General features: G+C 40.4%; 3 protein-coding genes and 1 long non-coding RNA gene across 4 annotated transcripts in view; 1 reads left to right on the top strand and 3 right to left on the bottom strand.

Annotated features, from left to right (window-relative positions):
• LOC108617461 (uncharacterized) overlaps positions 1-27071 on the top strand; it is a 63363-nt gene that overhangs the window by 26057 nt on the left and 10235 nt on the right. Inside the window, exons 3-8 of the mRNA XM_089469306.1 lie at positions 5149-5456; positions 14472-14646; positions 24364-24496; positions 24632-24775; positions 25007-25207; positions 26254-26322. Coding sequence (XP_089325432.1) covers positions 5149-5456; positions 14472-14646; positions 24364-24496; positions 24632-24775; positions 25007-25207; positions 26254-26322 — 1030 coding nt within the window. The remainder of the gene's footprint in view (positions 1-5148; positions 5457-14471; positions 14647-24363; positions 24497-24631; positions 24776-25006; positions 25208-26253; positions 26323-27071) is intronic.
• Positions 5039-6381, bottom strand: LOC149268512 (uncharacterized). Its single transcript, XR_016270166.1, has 2 exons — positions 5980-6381; positions 5039-5790 (listed from the first exon to the last, which is right to left on the bottom strand). It is a non-coding gene; the product is annotated as an uncharacterized LOC149268512 (long non-coding RNA).
• On the bottom strand, positions 9015-13281 carry LOC108614812 (odorant receptor 59b-like). Its single transcript, XM_018009033.2, has 3 exons — positions 12272-13281; positions 11847-12204; positions 9015-11785 (listed from the first exon to the last, which is right to left on the bottom strand). Exons 1-3 carry the CDS (start codon positions 13042-13044, stop codon positions 11717-11719), a joined length of 1200 nt encoding a protein of 399 aa, XP_017864522.1. The 5' UTR covers positions 13045-13281; the 3' UTR covers positions 9015-11716.
• LOC149268513 (uncharacterized) lies at positions 17183-17677 on the bottom strand. The gene is made up of 2 exons (XM_089469307.1): positions 17516-17677; positions 17183-17453 (listed from the first exon to the last, which is right to left on the bottom strand). Exons 1-2 carry the CDS (start codon positions 17634-17636, stop codon positions 17275-17277), a joined length of 300 nt encoding a protein of 99 aa, XP_089325433.1. The 5' UTR covers positions 17637-17677; the 3' UTR covers positions 17183-17274.

Genomic DNA, 27071 nt, shown 5'->3' on the forward strand with positions numbered 1-27071 from the left:
ATTAAGCTTCAATTTCCTGTGCTAATTATAGAAATATATATTTGTATATGTATGAAGGTAACTCGTGAAAGCAAATGCGTAAAAGAAAGGGCTTCAACCTCTACGAGGCACGAATAGAAACTCAGTGCTAAGGGTAATTTGGGTAATGTGTAAAGGCCCAAAGTGCCTCGGTAATTAGCTGCTTTTTATTTAAGGATTACTTTTAAGTGATATCGATACCTAAATCTGCATATGTGAGTGACAATGGAAAGCTGAGCCAGCAAGTGCTAAAAGCTTTTCTCAGAATAAATGAAACACAATTGGGAATGTCATGGGAAAATGAAGCACTTTAAGCAGTATAAAATATATAGAAATGTATTAAAAATTCTTGTTTGAATGGAAAATATGGCATGTCAAAAAAAAAAAATAAATAAATAAATAAATAAAAATAAATTATTTAAAATAAATAAATATATACATTTTAATTTAAATTAATATATTTATTAATTTTAATACATTTTAATATAGTAACTGAAAGTCATATTTATATTAATTATATTATTATCTTATTATATATTTTATTTATTGTATTATATTTACTTTCAAACATTTTTAACAATCATATTTTCAAAAAATGATTTAAATATATATGTATATATTTTTTTATAAATATATTCTAAATTACTTTTGGAAAAATAGAAAATTGAAGATTGAAATTGAGGATAGCACAATAATATAAAATGTATATAGTATGATTTCATCAGGAAATTTAATTTATTTCGTCGTTTTCATCACATTTTACATGGAAAATTCAATGTTTGCTTAGCAGTTGATAAATTCTTAATATCCAACAATACTGGGTAAGAATTGGCAATCTAATCAGATGCACTTCATGGAGTCATAGCTCGCATTGCCTATTTGATCATTATGGGCTAATTAATATTGATAAGGGCCATGGAGGGTGCTCGCAATGGGCCAAAATCAACATTTACCAGGAAGCTGGCCAACAAAAGGCGAAAGCCTAGAACAAAGGCATGCCATGGGGACGACTGCCAGCCATTGACAGGTAGGCCACAGCCAGGGCCAGAGCCAGAGCCAGGGCCAGGGCTAGGCACTTTCAATATTAACTCCTTGCAATGATCCTTGCAAGCCAGCCGAGCAGACGTTGCAGGTCAAACATGCGCAAGGGCGAGCTTTGAATAATTAAACTAAAACATTTCGCTTTCAATTAAAAAGTCGACATGAAGCGTGCCTGACTCGCACACACACACACACACACTCACACGCATACGCTTGTGTATTGCACAAGGACACGTTAAAGCATGTCCTTGCCGAAGTTGGAGCATGGAGCGTGGCGAGCGCATGTTTGCCCCGTCTGCGTTTGTATTTGCATGCCGAAAATGGCCTCAGGCTGGCTCAGCTGCTTTTTGTGTGTTTCTGCTGATCCGAGGCTGGAAAGGTCCCTTCCAGGTGCCGCAATGTGAATTTAATTTGCCAATTTCGCTTTTTGCTGGCTTCACGCTAATAACTAATTGGTTTTTTTTTACCAATAAGTATGAAGTAATCGAAATAATTGAATGAAATTCGAAACATCAAGCGTGAATACAACAGATTCCAGCTTGATTTTTGTCCTGATTTTCTGCTGATTCCAGCAGAAAGGAATCAATATTAAATAGGGAGAGAGTGAGAGAGAGATGGCGAGAGAGGGGGCGAGAGAGGGGGAGTGTGTGCGAAAGCCCGGCCTTGGCATCAGCTTTAAAGCAAATTGGCATTTGTAAATTATATACGTTATGTGGGCCCAGGCCGGGTAACGTCAGCTCCTGTGTCAGCTGCTTGTCGGCCTTCTCAAGTCAAGTCAAATAAAAAGCGGCTTAAATGCCAGCCACTGTTCACTTTGTTGTTCTCAGCTCGTTGTTCGCTGCTCGCTGTTCTCTGTTCGCTGTTCGTTGTTCGCTGTGGGCTGTCGCTCTCCGCCCCTACTTATCCCAGCTTTCACAAGTTTTGTAATATGTATTTCAACTGAGTGTCGAGAAGAGCCCTGGCCCGGACACCATATGCAAAACAAATAAGCAACATGGCCCGCGGCTCATGGCGGCTTAGGCGCCATTTTGACTGTCATAGAGACTCATAATGTGAATACACAAGTGGAATCTGTCGGCCCGCGGACTATGTGTCCTCAGTGCTGCGATGTGCTGACAAGCGGATAGCTGATAAGCAGCCCTATTATCTGTATTGCTTCTGCTACTTCTAGTGCTCCTGCTGCTGCTGCTGCTGCTGCTGTTGCTGTTGCTGCTGCTGCTGCTGCTGGTCAATGATTTTTAATTAAATGTCAGCTCCTTTCAAAGGCAGCAACAGCAAACAGGACATTACAAATTCTGCAAGTCCCAGTGGTACATATCCTAACACCCACAAACACAGAGAGAGTGAGAGAGAGAGTGTGTGTGTGTGCTGCTTGCACTTGCTGCGTTACCTTCTCAGTAGTGCAAGGCACAACAGCGACAGCTTTGGCACTTTGCCTGCCCTCCTGCTCGTCTGTCCGTCTGTCTGCTTGACGCACCTGCAGCTTAGTGCTTGTTTTGCACTTTCAACAGTCGAGTGTCTTTAACACACTTTTCGCAAAAAACAGGCTCTGCTGCAGTTGCTTACGACTTGCAACACTTGCTGAAGAGTTCAAGCAGTCTGCCAGAGCATCGGAGACACGTAATAAAAACTTAAAGAGAGAGAGAGAGAGAAAGAGTGAGAGTGAGTGAGTGCAATAGTTTATCGTGCTGCTGCTCAGTTATTTGTGGACAGCTAATTAAACATTACAGCTAACGGGCACTCATATGTCGCATCCCTGGCCACAGCCACAGTCACAGCCTCAGCCTGAGCCACACATCCATTATATACTTAACTCCGTGGCTGTGCTCGAAGCAGGCAAGTGTGGCCGTAAATTATGTGTGAGAGCGTATACTGGGATGCCAAAAAGCTTTTCCAGCTTTGTTGCACAGTCAGCATTGCCACCCTCATTATCATCCCCATCATCATCATCATCATCATCATTAGCCAGCCTCAAGTTTTTTGTTGAGCCTGCGAGCGACTTTTCAACTCTGACGCTGGGCCATTCGCAATGACAAAATGTAGCTGACATTTACAAATGAACCTCGCAACAGATCAACTAATTAATGAGCCACGCCCCCAGTTAGCGAGCGTGTCAAAATCACACACACAAATTAGCCAAAGCCGCACGCACAGCGCCAATTTTGGTCCACTCTATTGGAAAACGAAGCGACAAAGTTGAGCGGAAAATGTAGCCAAAACCGTTAGGAATAGCATATGAAAACAAATGGCTTAGATGCTCTTTGCTGTGTTGACCTACAGCCTATGAAAATAAACAATATTTTTATTGAAATTGACAAACATTTAAGAGAGCTAAAATTAAATCAAGTTAATCAAATTAACATTTGATTGGTATTTTCATTTTTATTTTATTTTTTAATTTAAAATTTGAAAATTAATCTAATTAACAATTCATTACTATTTTTATATTTTATTTAAATAATTTATAAAATTCATTGATACATATATATGATTATGATTAGTATTATATGAATTAAATGATTCGAAATGTAATATAATATTATTATATCTTAACTAAATTTTGAAAATATACAAAATAATTTTTAATTTATTGTTATATGTAATAAAATATAAGAAATTTAATATGATTTAATAAATTAATATTAATAAATGCATTATATTTATTATAATTTATTCGTTTAGTAGTAATATAAACATAATAAAATATTTAAATAATAAAAAAATATATAATTTTAAAAATTTATTAATATATATAAATGCATTGGATTGAATATATTTATCTTAAATAAGTTCTTGAAATTAATTAAAAACTTAAGCTATTTATTGACATTGAAATTAATACAAATATAGGAAATTCAATTTAGTTCCGTAAAATTAATTTTATATATATTTTTATTTATATAAGCTTTAATACACATATAATACCCATGTTCTGATTTAAAGCCTTCTTGTCAAAATCCCTTAAGTTTCCACACACTCACACAATCACACACACATAGACGCATACCAACACGTAGCCCTTAAGTTAAACATAAGTTTGTTTGCTTGTTAATCTGCTGGAAAACAAACAAACAACAAGTTTTTGCCCAATTCTTAAATGGCCAAAAGAGGCTAAATGGAAGGACGCTGTTGCGGCCGCAAATAATTATGTATTCATATTAAGAGAATTTTATTTCGGCCTGGACTATGGCAATAGCCTTGGCCATTAGACAGTTTTGGTCCAAGTCGAACAGCGGGAATTGTGGTGCGCGGATGTCGCCTGTGGTTTCTGTTGTTGCCTAACGGAAATGTTATGTTAAAGTGACATTTTAATTAATACCGACCAAGCGACCCGACGTAGACGGAGACGGAGACGGGGAATGGGACGGAGGCTGGGCAGACGTCCATTGGCGACGGGCGGCCCGGGCTTATGGCACTTAAGGCACAATCTTGAACGCAATATTCTCATTTACTTTTACAAACACACACACACACACACATATACACATATATATATATATACAGAGAGAGTCACACACCTAGTTGGCAACACCCAAAGAGCCTGATGCCACACAATAGCCGCAGCCGCAGTCGCAGTCGTCGTCGCAGTCGCTGCCTCAGTCGCAGCGCTTGGAGCACTTGAGCACAGCTTGAAGCAGCATAATGCGCTGCGCCTATAAGTGCACTTGTGTTAGAGCCTGGGGCCCCGCACCCGCCCCCGGCCCCGCCCACGACCTGGCCGGAACAACAGCCACGGCAATTCGGCAGAGCAGACAGTGGGTCAGTGGTGGCAGTCGGGCAGCGGGGCAGCGGGGCAGCGGGACAGTGGTGCAGCAAACAAGCGGTTATAAAAATATAAATGACAGCCACGACAAAATGAGAGGCAGCCCGGGCTGGCAAACAATAACAAGCCTTGTAGCAGCCACCCACAGAATCTCAGCTGGAATGGTTTAATCTATGACCCGACTGAACACTGTACATATATATACACACATACATATATATATAAGATATTATGTCATGGATTTTTAATGCAATTTTCGCTGAATTGTAACGTGCTCGCTTGATTCATCTCGTATAATTTTCCCACATTTCTCCATTTCCGTGCAGAATCTTCAAGACGACGGCGCACTCGGTGCAGGAGGATGTCAACTTGCTGCACGCCTCAGTGCTGTCCATGGTGGAGTTCGACGATGATATATTTGCGGCGGGCAATTGCTTCGATTGGAACGAGCATCCAGCTCAGCCGGGACTCTTCTGTCCGTTCGCCTACCGCCTGCCGCCGCCGAATCTGGGCGCCGTGCTGGCCAAGGATCTGGCGATGGAGTACCATTACCTGGGCAACACATCCGAATGGTTCTTCCTCGCACGCAAGAACGCCGAGCGAGTGATAGCACGCAACGAGCAGTACCTGAAATGTAAGTAGCAGCCCCTGATTTATGCACCCTTTGTGGACTGGGGCGGTACTCCTAGCTTATTTATGCCTCGATGGCAATGGCAATGGTAACGGTAATGGCAGCGGAGTATACACGAGTATGGCATTGAATATTTATATTTGCTGCGTGCTTTAATCTGTGACTTCATTAGTCACTGTCCAGACGACATCAGGGACACTTAGCCGAGTCGCCAAGGGAGCCGCCGGGCCATAAAAGCGAGCTTCTGCTGCTGCTGTTGCCTAATTGCGATGCCGTTGCTATCCATTTAGAGTCGCATATTTTACTGTCGCTTTATCATTGCCAGTTGGGCAAATTTCTATCATAGCCCAACAATTAAGCAAATAAATAAGAAAGAAAATGCACTGTCTCAAATTGCTGTGTGTATATAATATGAATATATGTTTGGGTGTTTGTGCGTCCGTAGAGGCAGGCCACTTAAAATGTAAATGAATAGCCCAGAAGTCGGCACAGCCTTTCTAATTAGCTGTGATTCCTGAATACGCACCTGGGACTCCAAAGGAAACAGCCGAAAATTGCATGTGTCGCCCGTTGGCAGCTCTTAAATTATGGCCAACTATTGCGGCACTCAATCGAGTGGCCTAAATGAAATAGGCCACGTTTAAGCCCTGACTCATTAGCGAGCGTTGAATAACGTTTGACATGCCTCAATCAGTGCATTAAATGCAGTTCACGGTTCGTAATTCGCTCGGATTACATTTAATTAGTCAATCAATCAATCAGTTCAGTTCGTCAATCAATTCTTTCAGTTAACACACACTCAGACTCTGGCTTTAATGCAGATGGTCTTTGGCCACATCCTGATATGCATAATTTTGTAAATTAAAGGTTACGTATACGCCACGTGTCGTGTCGTGTTTGCCATGTCGGCTGCTCATGTTGGTATGCAAATTATTTGCCCGTTCGGCTGCAGGCAAACAGCAAATACATATATATTTGCTACATATATATATATACTATAAGTACGTATGTATACATACGTCATACGTCGCGTATGCGCAATTTGTGCACGCGAGCCGCACGCTGTATTACTTAGCATGGCAGACAGCGTTTTCTAGCTGCCAACGAATCGCATGTGTTGTCTCTCTCAAACATTTAAATAGAGAGGGAGTGATAGCGAGTGAGAGCGAGCGTGTGTGCGAGTGAAAGGGCAGACAAACGGAATTGAAAACAAACACGCAGCCGCTTAGGCTGCATGACGCCCGCACTGGATACCGCTGCATACTAATGCCACGTTTGGCAGCGGCCACCGCAAATTGCAGCCAGCTTGGGGCAGGCAAACAAAAGCCGGCTAACGCCGGGGCTATTTGCCACAGATAAAAATTCATTTGTTTGTTCTTTCATCGGCTCGTTTGTTTGCTTGCTTGCCGCCGTCACGGGGGTAATTGGAAAAAAACAAACACTCGTTGAAATATTATTTGTAGTCCAAATATTAGACCAAAATGCCCCCATGACCACATGCTCCCGTGTCCATGTCGATGCCCTGGCGTGCTTGATGATGGGGAAAAAGCATTTCTGGCATCGCAAGGCTTCAGAAATATATTTAAATTGAAGCAGCAAGTTTTGTACTAAGAATTTCTAGTGAACTCATGTGATAAGCTGTTTTTGGTTTACATGAATATGTGATGGCTGCATAAGAAGAAGAATTTAATATAGGGTAAGCTATAAGAAGCAAGAGATGGAGCATAAGGAACTAAAATAGTTAGAGAACCCAAGCTATTATGCATATTATTTAATCTTTCTCAATATAGAAAATCATCGAGTGCTTTATGCTTCAATCTGATAGACCATGGCAATAGAGGTAATTCATATTTAGTGGAAAGAGATGTTTATTAGTGAGAAGAATATTCCTATTGGATAACCTATTTAAATAAAAGGCGTCTTTGGACCGACGATCAGTCATCGACTTTTCTGACTCTTCAGCAACACTGACTGCTATAGCTATGTGCTCATCAAATATAAGTTCTTTACGCTCTGCTTGTGGCATCGACCGATGAAATTATATTCGATCGGTCTCGTTGGGAGCGAGAGCCTTCCGTTTTATTCGTTTCTATTCTCCTTCAGTTGAACTATTCGTGTCACGCTCTTGTCACGAACGTCGTTTGGGAGCAATACGATTGATGTTCGCATAATTAGAGTCAGGAAGTGAGCAAATAAGCCGAGAGTGAGCAAAGCGAACGATGCTCACGCTCACATACACATGCACATGCAACTACTCACTACGCTACGCTATCGCAGCCTTCGCATATATACCAATACATACATAAACTCAACTCAGCTCAACTTTGGGAACAACCAGAGCGAGCCGATTACAAACGAAGTCGTAGAAGAACCGATGCAATTGGTTGCTCTCTGAGGCTTTGTTCTTTGCAGATATCGAGAAATAAATTAAAGAGATCTCTGTATGTCAAATTCAAGGGAGTTTAGTCATGCTCAAACTTTTGAGCTATGCAACGAGTTGCCTGAGCACTGAAATCAAACGGCCACACTTCGAAGCTGACGTCGATAAACCGAAACAGCAGATAAGCAATATAAATAATCACAAGATAATTTTAAAATAAATTATTATAATATAATAAATTTAATTCATTAACATTTATAAACAGCTAAGAATTAAAATTAAAATTTGACTTTAATTTTGTATTTTTACTACTGAAATAAAATGATTTAAAATATTATCCCTCTAGCTGGGATGCTCTTTATGTTTGAAAATGGCAAATTTATAACAAAATTTTATCGAAAGCCATATGTTTCCTGTGTTAACTTTTATGCAGCAGTGTATTCATATATACGTGTCTATGTGTGTGTCAATGTTGACTAGCATTTTGACAACGGATTCATATATCTATGGCAAACAGCGACCTCGCTGGGCTGTGAAACTTGGGCGAAAGATGCCTCACGGCATAGCCGCAACTATGAACTATGATTTACGTTCACTCACATATCTCTCTCTGTGTGTGTATATAGTGTATATGTATGTGTGTGTGTGTGTGGCAGGCATTTCAGAGCAACTCGACACCAGAGGCAGCTAAATTGCGTCTTAGGGTCGGCCTCGTTGCTGTCGGAATATCTGCATAACGTAGCTGACTTTCAATTTATATGCATTTACATATTTGAACTTGCTGTAGCCGCAGTCGTGGTCCTTCGGAGTCCACGGAGTCTCCGGCGTATTCAACGTTGGCTTGGGCAAAACTTTGTCTTGGGGCAGCGAAAGGCGCTCGCAAGGCGCTTGGCGCTAGTGCAAGGCAAAGCAGAATTTATTAAATTTTCAGGGATTTTCTCACGCCAGCTGACAAAAATACATAAATACTTTGCAGCCGCAACAAATTGCCGGCCAATTCAGGCGCAATTAATTTGATTATACTTTTGCGGTGTGCACGACGGTGATGCCAATGCCAATGCCATTTTTTAAGCAATTATCGAACGCTTTTCCGGTAACAGTGGACCCACAAAAATGAAAAAATAAAATAAAAAAGATATGAAATCAAATGAAATGAGCGCCCATTAAAGGAAGTGATTCCATTCCTGATACATAATTAATTTTATTTTCGCGCTGTTGCGCCGCAATCAGCGATAAATTGAGTAATTATTGCCAGAGTTTACTTAATGGCTTTATCAAACATAAATAAAAGACGCATATCAATTAATTATAATAGGCAAAAAAATCAAAATCAAAATCAATTTCAATTTCGATTTCAATTCAATGCACTTAATGTGCAATAATCAACGTTTACAGCCACCAAATGGCCATGGCCAACTGCCCAATTGCACAATAATTCCAGCTCGTGCCGCCCAAATATTCGAATGCGAATTTCAATTCAATTGGCACAATGCGTTTCACTTCATTAGAACTACATATATGTATGTTGCATATGTATGGGTAGCCAAATTAATAATTAATTTGCGGCAATATTATTATTTTTGCTGCACTTGTTTATATATTATAATGCAACTTGATTTACACACTTTTTGCTGTTTATAATGAGGCTAAAAAAAAAAAAATTTGTACATTTACACTGTTCAACAAGAAAGGTTTTTAGTACAAATGTATAATCAGACTAGAGTTTAATAAATTTTTTCGACGTGCTGCTTTTTGTTAAGTCAGCTTTTCAAGAAATTTATACTAAATAAATTTAACAACATAAATATGTTAATAAATCAAAATAAATAAATTGATATGTAACATGAACATTCAAGTTGTTTACTCGATGCTTTTATAAAAATAACTAAATAAATAAAAACTGTTTAGAATTTGACGCAACTTTATATATCAAATCTCTCTATATATCTGATTTTCTTTTCTCTTCCACTCACTCACTAGAGAAGACTATCTCTCTCAATACAAATTTCCTTTTCTATTCCTGTTAGCCTGTGTTATTTTTGTCATTCAATAATTAATACATTAGCAAATTCATTTTGCTCGAAAATAGAATGGAATTTTAATTTGCATTGATATCAACATAATTAAGCTGTGGCATTTAGACTGAAAATGCTGAAGGCTCTAAACAAATTTTAAATAGCTTTACATATGTCATTGACAGCCTATATATAGTCAACCAACGGCTTATTACAATTTGGGGCTAATATAATTTGTTTACTATGAATTCAAGCCCGGTTTTTTTTTTTTTGCTTCAAAATCAAATGAAAAATCCAATTTGTTGCACATATCTCTCAAATATAAAAATTAATTTCAATATAAATGCTAGAGGGACATTAGAAATCAGATAAGCATATATGCTCATATATGCTGGGATCTATATACACATTTCATATTAAATATACTAAATAATTTCTGCCATCAAAAGTAATGCAAAATTAATTCAAGATTTAATCAACGCACCAGGTCTATGTGCCTCCATTATATATAGTAGATGTACTAACAGATCAAGTAGAGATTATATTAGCCAAGAGTAACCAAAGGAAGAATTGATAAAGTAAAATGATTTGTTAACATAATGTTTTAAGAAGTATTTAGATGTATATAGATAATATCTCATAGATATCTGAATGCATATTTCTATACATTAATATTTCTTTATCTTTTAAATATTGTATTTATTCATGTATATAAAGCGACTTTTGATAAGAGTATTATTTTTATTTTAGTACGAAAGTTTAGTAAGGCTTTGAAGAATAACCTTTTTCGAAATTTTAGCTTCTATATATGTATAATAAATATAAAGGGCATGCCGAACAAATATGCTGGCTATGTAAATTTAACCTCGGGTGTTGACACTGTCAAAAAAAAAAAAAAAAAAAAAAAAAAGATAAAAAATACCGAACTTAATTGCAGCAATTTAATAAATTGCATGTGTCGAATCTAAATGCTATGCATTTTTTAAGCAGCTGCAGTTGAGTGTCATTTTATGCGAAAAAAAAGATGTCATAATATTTGTAGCAGAATTGTTGTTGCTGCTGTCATCGTCGTCGTCGTCGGTGCGTCTGGTCCCGTTGATACTTTCTACAGCTAAATACATGTATTCATATATATATATATATATATATATATATATATGTGTATATATTTATATATATATTATATCATATACATATACATATATGATTTTTGCTGTCTGCCCGTCACGTGTTTAACATAAAATTTAAATAAAAATCACATACAATATGTAAACATTTTTATATACATATATGCGTAGCACTTCCTGCGAGAGCTACGGTGCCGAGGGAGTTGCTCCTGCGGCTGCTTCTTTTGCTTTTTGCTCTTTTTATGTGCGGGCTGATTATGTCTTGGCATTGGTAGATTTCTTGTTTCTCATTTCTCGTTTGTAATTTCCGTCTGTTAACACAATTTGCAAATGTTGCTCCTCGCCCCCGTCACCACTTCCTCGGGGAGTTGTATTCCATCCGTTTTGTGGCTTTTCATTTCCATTACCATTTCGGGCCTCGCAATTGCAGAGCACAACTAAATCAGCTAAATCTTATAAGATAAACTATAACATATACAAATTCTATGCAAATGCCAGCCACAAACAATGCCAAAGCCCGGAGGGGACTGAGTCAGTGTATGTGTGTATGTGTGTGCGTCTATTACTCTGGTTTACATTTTTTACTAAGGGGGGTACTTGTATTAGAGGCAATTGCAGACGAGCACTTGGCACGCGCCAGACTCGTTTAAGGGTGCAATAAATAAAGATGAAAATTCACGTTAATATTAAAAGAGGATAAGCCCCAAACTGCTGCACAGTGGGGCAAACCCGATTCGGCTCCTACTGAAACTTCTCGGCCAGATTCATTTGCTTCACTATGGTAATGATGCTGAATGCAAACTTGGCCACCTGCAGGAAATAGAGATTTACCCTCTCTCTCTCTCACCATCTCTCTCACTCTCATACTCACGCTTATATTGCTATTCATCGAGATGGGGAATATGCCGCCTGCTATGAAGACAATGGGCTGCTGTACGTGTTGAATAAAAGTGACTAGGGTCCGTTTATAGCGCGGCTCCGCTTCGGTCCAGTTGGACTGGAAAACCGCGTTGGCCAAGTCGTCGCTGTCCTCAATCAGCAGGTTGCAGTTGTAGCAGAAGGGGAACGTCTGCAGCAGTATGGTGAGCACAAAGAGAATGGAGCCAACGGCTTGATAGAAGTTCGAGAAGAAGAATATGTTCAGCAGAGTGAGGCCGAGCACCAAGCCAATTAGCAGGAACTGCACAAATATTGTGCGATAAATGATTGGCCGAACCAGATTGCAGCATCTGTCGAAGAGCAGAGGAGAATTCATGAGTTGATCCCACCAGAGCTAAGCAGCGCGATCTGGCCCACCTAAGTATAAGCTTGTGATCCATTATGCAATTGACCAGCTCGTCGTAGTTCTCGTTTTCACTCTTTGTGGGATCCATGCGCAGGTTTCGTATGTGAGACTTGAGCACATCCAAATGGGCGCGAAAGATGAGCGTGTACATGAGTGGGTACGAGTCGGCCAACTGATCCTGCAGCACCACAATGGACATGACGATGTACTCAAAGATCGACTCGGCCCACAGGCTGAGCACGCCGGCGCGCCAGTCAATAAACGGATTGTAGATGGCCCACGGCGGACTGCCGCTCAGCACCATGGAGAAGAAGGTGGAGATTGCGAAGCCGTTGTAGATGAAGGTGTAGATCAGAAAGGCGTAATTGCTGCGGGCCACCACATTGTGTATCTTCTGGCGATCCTCGTCGTTCTGCAGCCGCTCGTCCAGTCTGTCCAGCAGAGTCTCCGTTTTGCTCAGCCGCCACATAAAATAGTACGTGATCATCGACTTGAACGAGGAGCCGTACACGTTGATGGCCACCTGCAACGAGGTGAAGAACGCGCTGGGCGCAAAGCTACTGAACTCCAGCACATAGCTGGTGAGAAACGCCACCGGCAGATATATGACCCCGAAGATCAGGGTCGCAATTGTCCAAGCGAGATAGACATACCGCCACACACCCGACTCCGGCGGCACCCACCCAATCAGCCACATGCCCCGGTACATGTAGATGAGCCCCTCACGGGAACGCACCCGCTGGCTGAGTGGCGCCGGTCTGATTAGCTCGAATGTGGATGCCATGATGCCAACGGTGCTGGCTCTTTTGAGTGCGACCCGAACCCAATTGCCTTCTTTTATAGCACTCGGACAAATGTTCGATTCTCGGCCTTCGATTTGGCTGCCATTAGGAATTGATGAACTGTGACACCTTCAAATATGCACGCGAATGTCTCAATTGAAATGTATTATTATCTCTCCTCTGTCAATAGCCTGCAAAATTAATGCCATCAGCTTTACTCAGTCGACAGCCGTCAACTCACACTGAATATGAAATTATAAATGCAGAGCTCTTGCTGCTTTGCCAGTTCCCTTTGACTGACTCTATACAGAACTAATATTTATACGATATTGTTATATGGACTTACACATAATACCCTACTTGAATATATGAAGTTGCCTGTCTCTCTCTCTCTCTCTTTCTACCACCATTTCTTTCATTACGCAACTAATGCGAGCTCTGCCTAAATGAAATTGAGTTTCTGCTCTTTAGACTCTGATTGATTATACTCTGCCTGATAATAAACTCTTTTATAGCACGCCTGTTATATGACTCCCATAGGAGCTCTAAAGTGCTCGAGCTGTCTTCCTCTTCTAGCTTATAATGGATATTCGCAATTTGGGCACTGTTTCAAATAATCGTTAACATTAAAGATATCACTCCTCACTTCTTGTATTTTAAGAGCATTGTGTATTACGGAATACTCCACAATTTCAGTATCATTCAGATCTAGTCATAATTACAAATCTCTTCTTTAATTTTACGAACTAAATTAAGCTGTTGAAGTCTATAGAATTCATCTCTGGTTAGTTCATATGAATGCAGACTGAAGTTCAGGCTAGGGTACTTTTAACTCCTTACACTTTCTGCTAATTGGCTCACAGAGTACTCTTCTTCTTTTCAGATCTTATACTCAGTCCTTTCTGAAATTCTAACTCTTTCCCTTTTTAACTCAGATCCACAAAGCTCATGCATCATATTCTCTTCATAAATTTTGAGAGGCAGAGCAACATAGTCAGTAAAGCTCTGTACATAGCTAATTACACAGCTCTTCTGGGTATTTCTACTCCCATATTCTCGTTTCGTTTGCCTGCACAATTCACTGCAACTATGTCAAGTAAAATCCTGTGCAATGTTACGCAATCTCTCATTAGTAACATTTTCTCTCCGCCCTGTCAGCCAGTTGATAGCTCCTTATGCAATTCGTACGACTCGGCATTAGGGTGTTCCTAGTAAACAGATAATGTCCAGCTGCCAAATCTGTTTTTAATGCAACATCAAGAGCTGAGGACGGCACTTGTAGCGTCGTTAGCTAAGGGAGAATGCAAATGAAGGTCGAGCTGGATTGTGAGCATTGCCTTAGCTATTCTATGCACTCATTGATGCATTCATTGTCGATCAGCGAGCTACCATCGATTTAACTTTGTCTCTTCTGTTTGATGTCTTGCAGCATTTCATCTGTATTCGAACCGGACCGAGGAGCGCGTCGAGGACGACACGCTGGCCGTGAAGTACGAGGATGGCAGATGGTCGAAGCCCTATTACGACTGCGGCGGCGGCAACATTTGGATGCTGACCTACACGGTGCCGTTCTTTGGCTACGAGAATGGCAGCTATCACTTCAAGTAAGTCTGAGACACTTGCAATGCAATGCTGTCGTAGTGAGGTGGGCTGTGGGCGAGGCTGGCTGCCAGCCTACATTTCTCATTTCATAAATAATTTGCAGGCCAACAGGCAGGCGAAGCCAACTGCTGCAATGGCCCGCAAAATTTGCCATTGGCGCAGTTTTTGTGCAATTGTTTTTGTTGTTATTGTTTAGGCTGCATTCGCAGCTGTCAGCTGCAGCTGCAGCTGCAGCTCCCACAATATGAAATGCAACTAGCTTGACTGGGCGTGGCTACATTTTGTGCCATTGTCCAGTCGCATGTGCCCATTGCACTGCCTATCGAGGCAGCAATAATAACGATTGCCACAGATCTTGAATGCCATGCAACACCCTGAACACCCTAAACACCCCCTCAACACCCCGCGCACCCTCAGCACTCGCACTGCTTAGCCACTTTGGGCAACTGTTGGCGAATTTCAATCACGCGCCGGCAAACTGAATACTTTAACATGGACACTACATACTTATGCAACTTTATGACGTGCTCGCAGACTACTTTTAACAACATTTCCGCAGGCTCTTGTTTTTTCTTCTCCTTTATGTTTTTCACTTGATTCTCTACAGCTTTTACTTTATTTTTTTGGGGGGACATAGTTCTCTTTGGCAAAAGTTTCTCAATTGAATGTTAAAGCAAAAGTTGGCAACTGTGCGAAAAGTCAGAGCGAAGCCGTAGTCGAGCGAGCAGAAGCGTAAAACAAGTTACACAATTTAATGAAAATTTCATTGATGTCGGTCCGAGATGGTTCGCCAAATCAATAAATTTGAAAGCATTTCCCGTTCCGGGGCGCCACTTTGGGCACGACGAGTGCACTTTGAGCATATTTAATTAATTCACTTGGCTGTCAGGCGGCGAAGCAGGAAGAGCAGGAGGAGAAGGAAGAGGAACAGGGGCCGAGCCTGCAGACAACAATGAAAACAAAAAGCTGTTCCCGTTCGTGCATTAAATTTGCCAAATCAGCTGAATGTGTCAGGCGCTCTATTACCAAATATTTTTGAGCTCAAAATAAAGAGATACAGAAAAAAAACAAAAATGAAACCTGCAAAGGAACTGGCCGTACGGCTTTTACCATAAACAAGGCCATTTGACAAGCAAATACCACAATAACTGGAACTAAAACAACAATTGCAAATGGTAACAAGTAAAAGAGCAAGCAACAAATAGAGTGACTGACTAGACGATGCCCTGTAACAATTTCGTTTGACTATATGTAAAATATAAACTGAGATCTATGCTAATAAATGTTTAGAAAAAGTGACCTAACAAAAATAAATAAGACGTAAAAATATATTAAATATATTATATATTGAATTCCAGAAAAAAATTTTATGATAAATATATATACAAATAAAAATATATATTATATTTTTAATTGCGGAACGAAATCATATTACATACTTGAGATTGATATAAAATATTATTTTAAAAAAATTGACAAACGCTATAGTGATTGACTAGGCAATGCCCTGTAGACAGCAATGCATTTCTAAACGAAAGAGAATTTCTGTTAAATATTTATTTAAAGAAAGCACAAATATCTCTTAATATATATTATAATATAATATTAATTTAAAATTAAGGAATCAGACTTGAGAGGAAACACATATGCATTGAAATTCTATTTGACCTTGACCTTAGTCTTAAGCATGTCTGAAGCTCATCTGAATACTCTTGAATGGACAACAAATTTTTTCATATTAACATTCACACAGTTCACATAGTTCTGTGCACATGTCTAGCCTAAGATACCCTACACTGGCTGTAGAGTAAAGAGCAAACAACTTGTGCCCACTTCACAGCCTGGTTGGTCGATTGTAGTTGGAGCAGACCCAACTGGACAGTTAGTTAGAACATCAAACTGAGTGCCTCGACGCTGCATGCCCATCAGCATAATGACGTCTGAAAGCCATTCTCCTGTTTATGACTAAATTGCGAACATGCCGACGCTGCGTCAGGATGGCAAGGGTTTTCAATAAAACCGAGAACACTGAGTAGGTGGAAGGAGAGAGCTATAGAGGTGGTGTGGGAGAGAGTGATAGAGAGAGGGGTAGGGGGTCTATCTGTGTCCCGTTTCGCCTGCTGCTGTGCACAATTAACCAGTCGGCAGTCGTCGTTGCTGCTGTCCGCACTTCCACATCGTTTCATGCATAATTTGTAATTATTGCCTGGCAACGGCCAACGGACAGCGGACAGCGGACAACAGACAACAGAGAACAGACAACGGACAGCGGACAACAGACAATTAACAATACCAAAATACCAACGTGCAATCTGTTTTTTAGTCAGCGTCTTATTATGCCATTATTAGAAGCGTCCGTTTGATGCCTCGCAATTAGGAGTTATCAAAACAATATTTGGAATTTTAATAAGAAAGCCTAAGCCTTGGAATTTGTTCAATTAACTTGAGACAATCAAACGAGATTGAATCTAGATCAATGCATAAATTACAACCATTGGGAAAATGAAATGAAAGCAAGAGAGAGACAGAGACAGAGCATTGAGTTTAGCATGTAGATATATGACTTAATATTTTTAATTAGTTTATATATTCATTATATAATATATACTATAATTAAAAGTATTTTCCTTTTACTTATTTAGTATGAAATATTTCTTGGGCTCAATCATATACTTCTCATAGGCCTCTGTGGTCAGGTGGCCGGGCTTTGGCGGCTTGTAGCAGTAGCACGGATAGACTTTGCGCAGCTTGGGCGGATCCGGCTGGGTGCCTGGCTTTGGCGTGGTTATGAAGCGTCTGCGCTGAGGCCCTGTTGAGGCATGTCCAATCGATCATTGAAGTGTTCAGAGAGATCTCTGCGATGCTACTTACAGCGCGATTGATAGAAGACTAACTGACGCCAAGTTAGCTTGTCAACTGTTAAGACTTTGTCGGCCAATAATGTATCCGACAGCAGCAGCAGCAGCAGCAGCAGCAACTGAATCGTCAACATTTCGCACCGAGCACTGACAGCTGACAGTTTAAAGCAGCGCAGCGGCTTTTGCTAATAAATTGTGTTATTACGGGCCAAAGCGTTGCAAATTTCATTAACCGCGCGGCGTTTGGGCCACAGGTGGGCGAAAGCAGCAGCAGCAGCGTGTGTGTGTGTGTGTGTGTGTGTGTGTGTGTGTGGCAGACAGTATTTAATGAAAGTAATCAATTAGAGGAAGCAGACACGGCCCGCACATGCCTAGCCAGATAGATATGCCAGTTAATGCTCATTGACTTTGCGCGCTCGATAAATTTCACACATTAGACACACACCCACACACACACACACATGCGCACACAAAAAGGCAGCGCGGAAGCACGGTAACTGCCTGCAATTAGTTGCAACATAAATTTTGGCTCGCCTAATGGACGGATGCAACAAAATTAATGTCTAAATGTTGAAAGTTCGTTTGGCTTAGGTGCAGCGATGCCTTGCAGCAGCCGCAGCCAAAAACACACACGAAGCTCATTTATTTTGGCAACTTGGCAAAACAAAAATAAAGTATAAAGAGCGTGTGTGAGAGAGAGAGAGAGAGAGAGTGAGTGAGTGAGTGTGCCATCTATAGCAAAAAGTTTCTTTTGGCCAGCTGAAATACTCTTAATAAAAATATATATATATATATATCTAAAGTCAGAGCTGAACCATATTTAGTTCTGGGAATTTTTGTTTTAGATGTCTTTATTATTTATATAAAATCAAATTTGTAGCAAAATATAAAATGAAACAAAAATAGTTCTGAATACTTTGTCTAGACTAGTAATTCCTGGTAATACAAATACATAAAACTCATTTCCAGCTATGTTTCATAATAACTCAGTTGTAACGCCCCATTATAGAGCAACACACATACACATTTACACACACACACATACATAGGTATGTATGTAACTGAAAAAGCATTGTTCGCCTGCATTGCCTTTGGCCAAAAGCTAAAGTTGGCTACTTGGTATCGTGTTAATAATGGCCTGCTATCAGTATTCCATTAGTTGTGGAGCTGGCCGCAAAATTAATTTGTTTACGCCGTGGCAGCTAACTGCCGGCTAACTGCCGGACGGAAAAAGTTGGAAGTCAGACGGCGTCACGGAAAGTTGCTAATTGATTTAATTTATGTATTATGCTCTGTTATACCATGATAAATGCAGGCGGCCAACAACAATGGGCCATTGTTGCCGGCGCAACATTAACTTAATAATATTAGAAATTATTTGGCACTTTGTTGGGCCGTCGAGCAGACGGTCGAATCGCGCATTCGGAGCGGAAAAAGCAAACCGAAATGATGCGACCAGCTTCAGGGGACACAGTCAACCTCAAACCCAAAGAGCCAAACCCAAACCCAAACCCAAAGAGGCAAACCCAAAGCCAAAGCCAACCTCAAACTGAAACGCAAATAAGTATAAAGCACAAATCACATTAAGCACCCGCTGCGAGAGAAAGGACAAGCCGGCCGAGCCAGGGCAAGCTGCTCGGGCATGCCTGCTGGGGCAATAATTTTATTGGATTTCATTTAAGTTTCGCTTAGCGTGCGCTGCATGCAACAAATTTTCAATAATACAACAGAGAGAGAGAGAGAGAGGGAGAGGGAGAGTGAGAGGGATGTCTTGGTAACCCTACTCTCTTTCCCCCTCTCCTACTGGCTTACAAGTAATCTCAGCGTTGTATTTATTTGACTTATGTTGCAATATCTACAAGTCCTGAGCACACACACACACACACACACACATAAAAACATACACAAAGCATAATGAGGCAAACGGAACCGGAAATATCAAATATTGCAATAAGCATTCCTTTGAGTATGCAACGACGAGAGAGAAGTGTTGCCAGGAGCTGAGTTGGGTTGGGTTAGGTTGGAGGTGGGTTGGCTTGTTAGCACGTCGAGCTGCAATGCATGAATATGCATGATTATGAATGGAAGATGTTGATGTGTGAATCTCTTATTTGCTAGTATTTAACTCTTAGCCGAGTCGACTACTGAGCATTTGTGCGATTGTCCCTTAAGGGGAGTTTAGCTCCAGGAGATGTGGTTGGCTTGTGCCCTGTCTTTCCCAACTGCAGCTTGAGCTGGGTGCTGACTGTCAGCAGTGTTTTCATTGTTTTCCGTAAACAATGTCAACGTATTCTTCGAACAGCCAATTATACGCAGCATTGCAATGCGAACAACAGCAGTGACAGCAACATTGGCCCCTCGATGCTGTCACAACTGTCCGCTGCACAGCTTTCGATGCTTCTCCACCGTTAAAGAGAAAAAATCCAACAACAATAACAAGGGAAAACTGTTAACAAACAAATCAAACACGCAAACAAACAAACAACACGTCCTTCGATTTCTGATAGAATTTTCGTATTACTTTCCCTTTTTTCCCTCTCCAGCTGCATTGGTATAATTGAAATTTGTATTCCGTGCACTGCAGAGGTGGAAAAAATATCAAATGCAATATGAATGACAAGGAGATGCTCGAGCTAGAGCTAGAGAGCTAGAGAATGTCTTTTAAAAGTATTTTGTCATTTAATTGCGAGCTCTCCTGTCGTAAAATAACTAAAAAATACAGCTTAACACGAAACTTAAATTTCGCCATAGTCCATCCTCCATCCTGACCTCCACTCCGGGCAGAGCTGAACAAATTTAGGCCTGAGCAAACTGCCGGAGATTAGTTAGGCAGACAAACAGAGATATAAAGTGCACAAACTTTAATCAGCCAAAGCCTAAATGAGGCTTCAGCCAGAGTGGACAGCCACTCCAGCTCAAATTGCTGTTTTCTATCAACTTCCGTTCATATTGCGCTCATTCGGTCAACTATTCTATTTGCCTGCTGCTGGTCAGCTTGACGTTGACCAATGCCAACATTATGTGCCTTACTGCTCTGTCCATTCGATATGAGCATGCAAATGGCCTGACCTGCAGGTTATGTGGCTTAGCAACAAAAATATGTAATATTTTTTCGGGGCTGAACACAGTTGCGGAATCAACTTTTGGGCCGACGATGACCGAATTTCTGTGGGCTTAACCAACAATGTCAACGAGGTGAAAACTGCAAAAGTGAAGCTGATTATGTGCATTAGATGGAGTCTCGCACAGACACCCACACACATGCACGCACGCACGCACGCACACACACACACACATAAAAGTAGTATGCCATATGTATATATATTGGCAAATGGCAGCATACATGGCGTATACGTAATGCGGCAACAAATCCAAACGGGCGAGTTGTTGTTTGCAAACTGATTGCAAACTACTTGCGTACGTTGAGCACTGAAAGAGACTGGCATATGCCACACACACACACACACATCTATGAATATATGTATGTGTGTGCATGTGTGTGTGTGTATAGATATGCTGTTGTGGCCATAACCAAAATACGCACAAGCAGCAGCAGCAAAGCAAACTTAATGCACTCGACAATAACGCACACGCACACAGCTTTGTGTGGGCGGGGCAGAGGTGGGGGAGGGGCGAGCGAGCTGCGTATTAGCTGTCAGAATTTTAAAATGGAGCGTACGTGCTATAGTAATACTCTCTTTTCTAAATATATGTGTGTATATGTGTGTGTGTGTGTGTGTGTGTGTTTGTGTGTCTTGTTTTTCTGTTTAAGCAGCGAAAAATGCATTTTAGCCATGCACGTAGACGGTGAGCTGCGCACGTGCTCGGCGTGGCTTAAGTATTCGTTACACACAGCCATACGCTGTACATAGTCGTCTCTGTGTTGTCTGGCCAAATATTTGCAGCAAACTTACTTTAAAACTCACTGACAACAATATAAATAGTCGCTCAAAGTGTGCAAATGAAGTGCTTGGCCAAGTTTCAATGGCCTGTTGTCGCCATTAGGCCAACGTTTAATTAGAAAATTTTCGAAGACGGAAGCCAACTCAGGCTTGGAGTCGAGGAAAAGCCAATTATGCTAATCAGCTGAACGGCCAAGCAGAACAAGGCTAAAGGTCGTAAAAGAGCGAGCGAGTGAGAGAGAGAGACAGAGGGGGAGCTACTTGAAATCCTCATGGTTTGCGCAACAAAATTGAAAATCAACAAGCTCAGGCTCAGGCTGAGGCCTCACGCACTGGTCGGGCCATTTAAATGGAGCACAACGCAACAGGAATATCTGACAACAGCAATTAATTGACAGCTCATTTGTAGGCATTGGGCGACACTTAATCAAAGACGCATCAAGAAAACGCCAGCAAAGCCGGACACATTGCTACATCAGCAGGACGGAGACTGTGGCCATTAAATTGGCCCAAATACTTCCTATTCCGTGGACACGTAGAAGGCGCCAAACTAATAAATCAATATGAGCCGCACAGCTCGATAAGCTTATTCTCCGATATCCGTTTACAAATTATCTTCAAAACTGTCAACAGCAACAACAACAACAACAACAAACGTAACCACAGCAAATAAAAGGCAAGCAAATAAGAAAGGCGCAAAACAGAAAAAAAAAAAGGAAAATGGGGATCCCGGCCGAACGACATACAAAGGCGTTGGGATCAACTGCAGGAGAATTAACATAATCATTATTATAATGTAATATGGCCATTGTGTAGTCCGGCTACGTACCATACTCGGCCCAGTTATCCCTTTTCGCAATCAATAAGTTGTCAGAAACAATCAAATAAATACAAACTGATATGTCAATATTAACTGACAGGCGCATGAAACTTCGGACCCTACACGGCCAGGGACCCACACACACACACACACACACACTCACATTAGGGCCAACTGCGAGTTGGCTAACAAAAAAAGGTTTACCGCCTGACGTCAGCTAAACTTCCATTACACATTGGGCCTGCACCTGCTTTTTTTAGTCCCTTCAAATTCAAATCGCACATGAATATATTTGCTGTAGCTTATGTCAAAATATAATTATAATATTTATAGTTCATATTTATGCAGAGGGAAAACACCCGAAATTGCTGAAATAACAAATGTATAATAATAAATATACCATATGCTATTTTATTCATGCTTTTTTAGTAGCAGATTTGAATTGGAAATTAAAGGCTTACAATTAAATTAATTTACTGACTATATTAATCAACAAATTTACATATATTACTCAAATATTATGCGAGCTCTGAAAAATCATTTAATATTGTATTATAATGAAATTAGTAAGCGATCAACCAAAACAATAATTGAAGTAATAAACATCAATTAAAGCAATTAAAAAGACCTATACAAATTAAATTAATTAATCAATTGAGCAATAAATATTTGGTTTCATTTTCAGACTGCTTTCAGAAAAATTTTAAACTTTTTTTTGGAAATGAAAATAGTTTGTCTACTAAATTCCCATCAGGATAAATTTATATTTGGTTGTCTCTTATATCATTATAAATTTTAAAATTAAAAGCAAATGAACGACAATAAAAGCTATAATCCAAAATAATTATATGATTCATGAATTCCACTGAATAAAATATCTGCTTTAAAGTATTTAAGAGCATAACAATGAAACAAAAACACTAAAGATTCTTCATTGTTGTAAATGAAAATTAAAAATGCAAATTTTGTCATCTAAGTGAAATGAATATGAATATAAAATGAATACAAAAATGTATAATTTAATATAATTTTTGCAATAAATATTTTTTATTTGCATTCATGCCTTATTTATATATACATAAATTGAATAATAGTGAGTAAAGTGAATAAAGTGAATAAGAACATGTTCATATTTAAAGATATAATCATAGTAAAAGTCAACTATAAATTCATTTCAAAAAATTATATTTTAAAACAATTCAAAAGATTAGAAAACTGAATCTTAGAAGTGTGTTATTGTATGATTTTTACAAGTAAAAATGCATTGAAAAAAAAAAAAATGTCTAAAAGAAATATTTTATATTAAGTTTATCAGCTTAGACAAAAAAATAAAACTGCTACCTACCTGTCAAAGTGTAAGATCAAATAGTTCTGGACCCACTGTGCAGGCGGACCTTGGATTATGCGTAAAATTCTCGATGGGTTCCGGCTGCCTGGCTGCTCAGCGTTGTCCTGCCTGGGAATGCGTGTAATTGGGTGTTGCCGACTGGCCGTGCCAGGGCCGTCACATAGACATTCTGGGCTGCGAGTCATCTGTGCTGACTGTCGGACTTAGTGCACCCTTTTCATGGCTTTATGTCTTTGTGAAACGACAAGGCAGGCAACGACAGCGGAACGACAAGAAAATAATTTTCTACTATTTCTGATTTTTTTTTCCTCATTGCGAAGCCGGAACCATAACACGCTTGTTAGTTTCCGCCTGGCCTTTATCCTTTATCCTTTCTAGTTTCATCTACTACTTACGCACACACACAGACAGAGTCGCGCAATCAAAGGCGGAATTTATTGTTTGTTATCGCTCGCATTACAGCAAAAAAAAAAAAGAAAACAAAAAAAGAAATACAGAATGCGATCCAGTGACTGGGCAGAGAATGGCCTTTTGGTCTGGCATAGACTGGCTCTAACCCCAGTTCACACACACCGACACATATACATATTTACTTACGCATACATAAATATTTGAGCTGCTGGCGCTGTTCACGTTTTATTGAATTGATTTTTATAAATGGCGCCATTTGGCTTAAGTGCCGCCCAGTTGATTGTTAAACTGACAAATTAATAAAACGGAGACAAACAAAACAAAACAAAACGAAACAGAAACGAAACAATTTTTGATCGTCATCCGTCTGCTACTTGCAGGGGCACATCTGGCATCGATATCGACTTGCGGCGCGTGGACATCGACCAGTGCCCGCAGCGGCATACGCCGGGCACCAAGCGACCGTTGAACATCTTCGCCGGCACCGACAAGTGCAAACAGCGCACCACCATGGTGGGTACTTAAGCCACTCCACGCAGCAATCAGCAGTCACTTTTACTTTCACTTACATTCTCTCTCTCTCTCTCTCTGTCCGCTTTACTCTCGTTTTCAATTCCACTTTCACCTCACCGATTATCGCAACCGCAGTGCGAGGCCATTATGGGACTGGGCTTTCGGCGCGGCTCCTACAAGTGCCTCTGCCGCAAAGGCTTCTACTTTCCCGACGTCGCCTCGCAGCACAAGTTCTTCAACGGCAGCCTGCTGGAGGAGGAGTACGAGAAACTGATGCTGGTACGTTGAACTCAATTGTTGTAATATAAATTACCATTATCATGCAAGGCCCAAAGGCACCAAATGGCTGACTCAACTGGTTGCAGTAATTGGCAACGCTTAACCCAAAAATATATATATATATATACATAAAAAAATAAAAATAAAGAGAAACAGAATAAATAGAAACAGCACTCATTTAATATTTACCCACAACTACAACAACAACAACTACAACTTTCATTTACGCAGGGCAAGAACTCCACGTACAACAGCAACAACGAATACGAGTGCCTGCCCTGTGCCGAGGGCTGTGACTCCTGCGAAGACGCCTCACCCTGCATCGCTGCCCTCAACTGGCCCATGCGCTCCAGCATCCTGGCCCTGGCCTGCATTGTCATCGGTCTGCTGCCGCCTGCCGCCTGGTTCACCTTTCGCTATCAACAAGTCAAGGTGGGTGCCACACGTGCCACAAATATCGCCGCCCAAATAGAATTACTTTGCTGCCACTGCATTAAGTGGCAGCCAGAGAGAGCCAGCTCTCCCACTGTGCCGGCACTCTTGTTTAAAATGCCAGTACAAGTTTTTATAAGCCAGCACTGAGAAGGCCACTGACTGAGACTGAGCGTGAGAGTGAGACTCAGTCTGGGAATTGGGTTGGCTTTAGAGAAGTTGCCTTTGGCGCCTTCGGCAAGTCGCCGCTGTCAAATGGCTTAGTCGCTCGGTGGGCGAGAGGCCAGCCCACCTAAGCTGCTGTCATTGGAATGCTAAGCTGCTTAGCATTGTTAGTTTCAAGTTAATTTTGTACGTGCTGCCCGTGTCCAATGTCCATGTCCATGTCCACGTCCACGTCCGTGTCCTCGGCAACGGATATTGTGCCGCATAAACGGAAGTGCAAACATTCGCAGAGAGAGCTATCAACCAGCTCCAGGCTGCACTGCGGCCTGTCCGGTATCAGTGGAGCGCTCATTAGGTGCGTCCATGGAGCAGACTGTGCGGCCAACTGTCTCTGGCGTATAGCCTTAAACCGTTTTGAACTTTGCCATGTCCATGCGAGGACATTGTGTGAGTCTGTACGTAATCAGAGTGAATTATTAAATTCCCGCTGCTGCTCTGTCTGTGTCTGTCTATGTCTGTCTATGTCTGTGTCTCAGTGGTGCGAATCAGCGCAGTCAGCCAACTAAACTGTTTTTATTTCAAATGCGATTCCGTCTCCAGCTCTAGTCCCCACTCTCTCGTCCGACCCAAACTAATTAAATGCCGCTAAATCCCTCTCACACTCTGTCGGAGCTGGATCTCTGCCATGTGAACTCGCTTTGTGGCTTCTGCTTGGCTGTGCGCAATTGTGCAGAGCAGACGATTCCAATTTGAATTTCAACTAAGCTCCACGTGACAAGCTTAGCTTTAATAGACCGCGGCACACTCGACTCACTCATCAAATCTGAAATCAGCCAAATCTTCCATTCGACAACTTTAGTATAAGCATTTAACAATTACAGGTTGTGCGCGCTGCCAGCCCGGCGCTGTTACGGGTCATTGCACTGGGCGCCTTCTTCATCTATTGCACGGTAAGCTAACGCGATTATACCTTTAATCTGACTTAAAACTAGACGTAAGCTGACGCGGCACAGTCGACAATTTAGTGAACTTTACTCGAGAGCCATAAAGGGAAGCAACTTTTCTGTTTTTGATTGACTGATTTCTGAATGCTGAATGAAATGTCTATTTCCACAAAAGAGTTTCATGCACTGACTGATTGATTGACATACTGTCTAACTGACTGGCTGTCCGATTGTCCCACTGCCTGACTGAATTACTGGCGACCAAACACGCAGCCTTTTGTGAACAGCTGCAAATTAAGTCAGTTGCTGATTGGAAAATGAAGAAAAATTAAATCAAATTTAATAAGTAAATGCGAATGTATCATATATTTTATTAATGTCATACAACGTGGACAATATTAGAAATTAATGTTAACTACTGTATTTATTTACAAAAAATGAATTCCAAAAAATTTAAAAAATAAATGACAACATATTACATACTTTTATTTATTTTTTTATTTTTTTATTTTATTTTTTATTTATGATTATTATTTTTTTTTTTTAATTTATTTTTTTTTTAATTTGTTTGTATATATTTTATTTTTTATTTACTATTATTATTTTTTTTAAAGATTTTTTTTTATATATTTGTATATATTTATTTTTTATATATTTTTATTTATTTATTTTTTTTAATTTTAATTTATTTTTTTAAATTCAGCTTTAAAATATTTTACTGAAATACTAGTGTTAGACAGATTTGCATAACATTT

This window comes from Drosophila arizonae, chromosome 5, assembly GCF_054131065.1.
Source record: "Drosophila arizonae isolate 15081-1271.41 chromosome 5, UAZ_ARI_1.0, whole genome shotgun sequence".
In the NCBI taxonomy this organism is placed as follows: Eukaryota; Metazoa; Arthropoda; class Insecta; order Diptera; family Drosophilidae; genus Drosophila; species Drosophila arizonae.

Bases quoted from the DNA above. Each gene is read 5' to 3' on its own strand.
- LOC108614812 (XM_018009033.2), bottom strand. From the start codon at position 13,044: ATGGCATCCACATTCGAGCTAATCAGACCGGCGCCACTCAGCCAGCGG. The intron at 12,205-12,271 runs GTGGGCCAGATC...GCTCTTCGACAG, and splicing joins GATCACAAGCTTATACTTAG to ATGCTGCAATCTGGTTCGGC. The intron at 11,786-11,846 runs GTGAGTATGAGA...TATTTCCTGCAG, and splicing joins CGATGAATAGCAATATAAGC to GTGGCCAAGTTTGCATTCAG.
- LOC149268513 (XM_089469307.1), bottom strand. From the start codon at position 17,636: ATGTTGACGATTCAGTTGCTGCTGCTGCTGCTGCTGCTGCTGTCGGAT. The intron at 17,454-17,515 runs GTAAGTAGCATC...ATGCCTCAACAG, and splicing joins AGTCTTCTATCAATCGCGCT to GGCCTCAGCGCAGACGCTTC.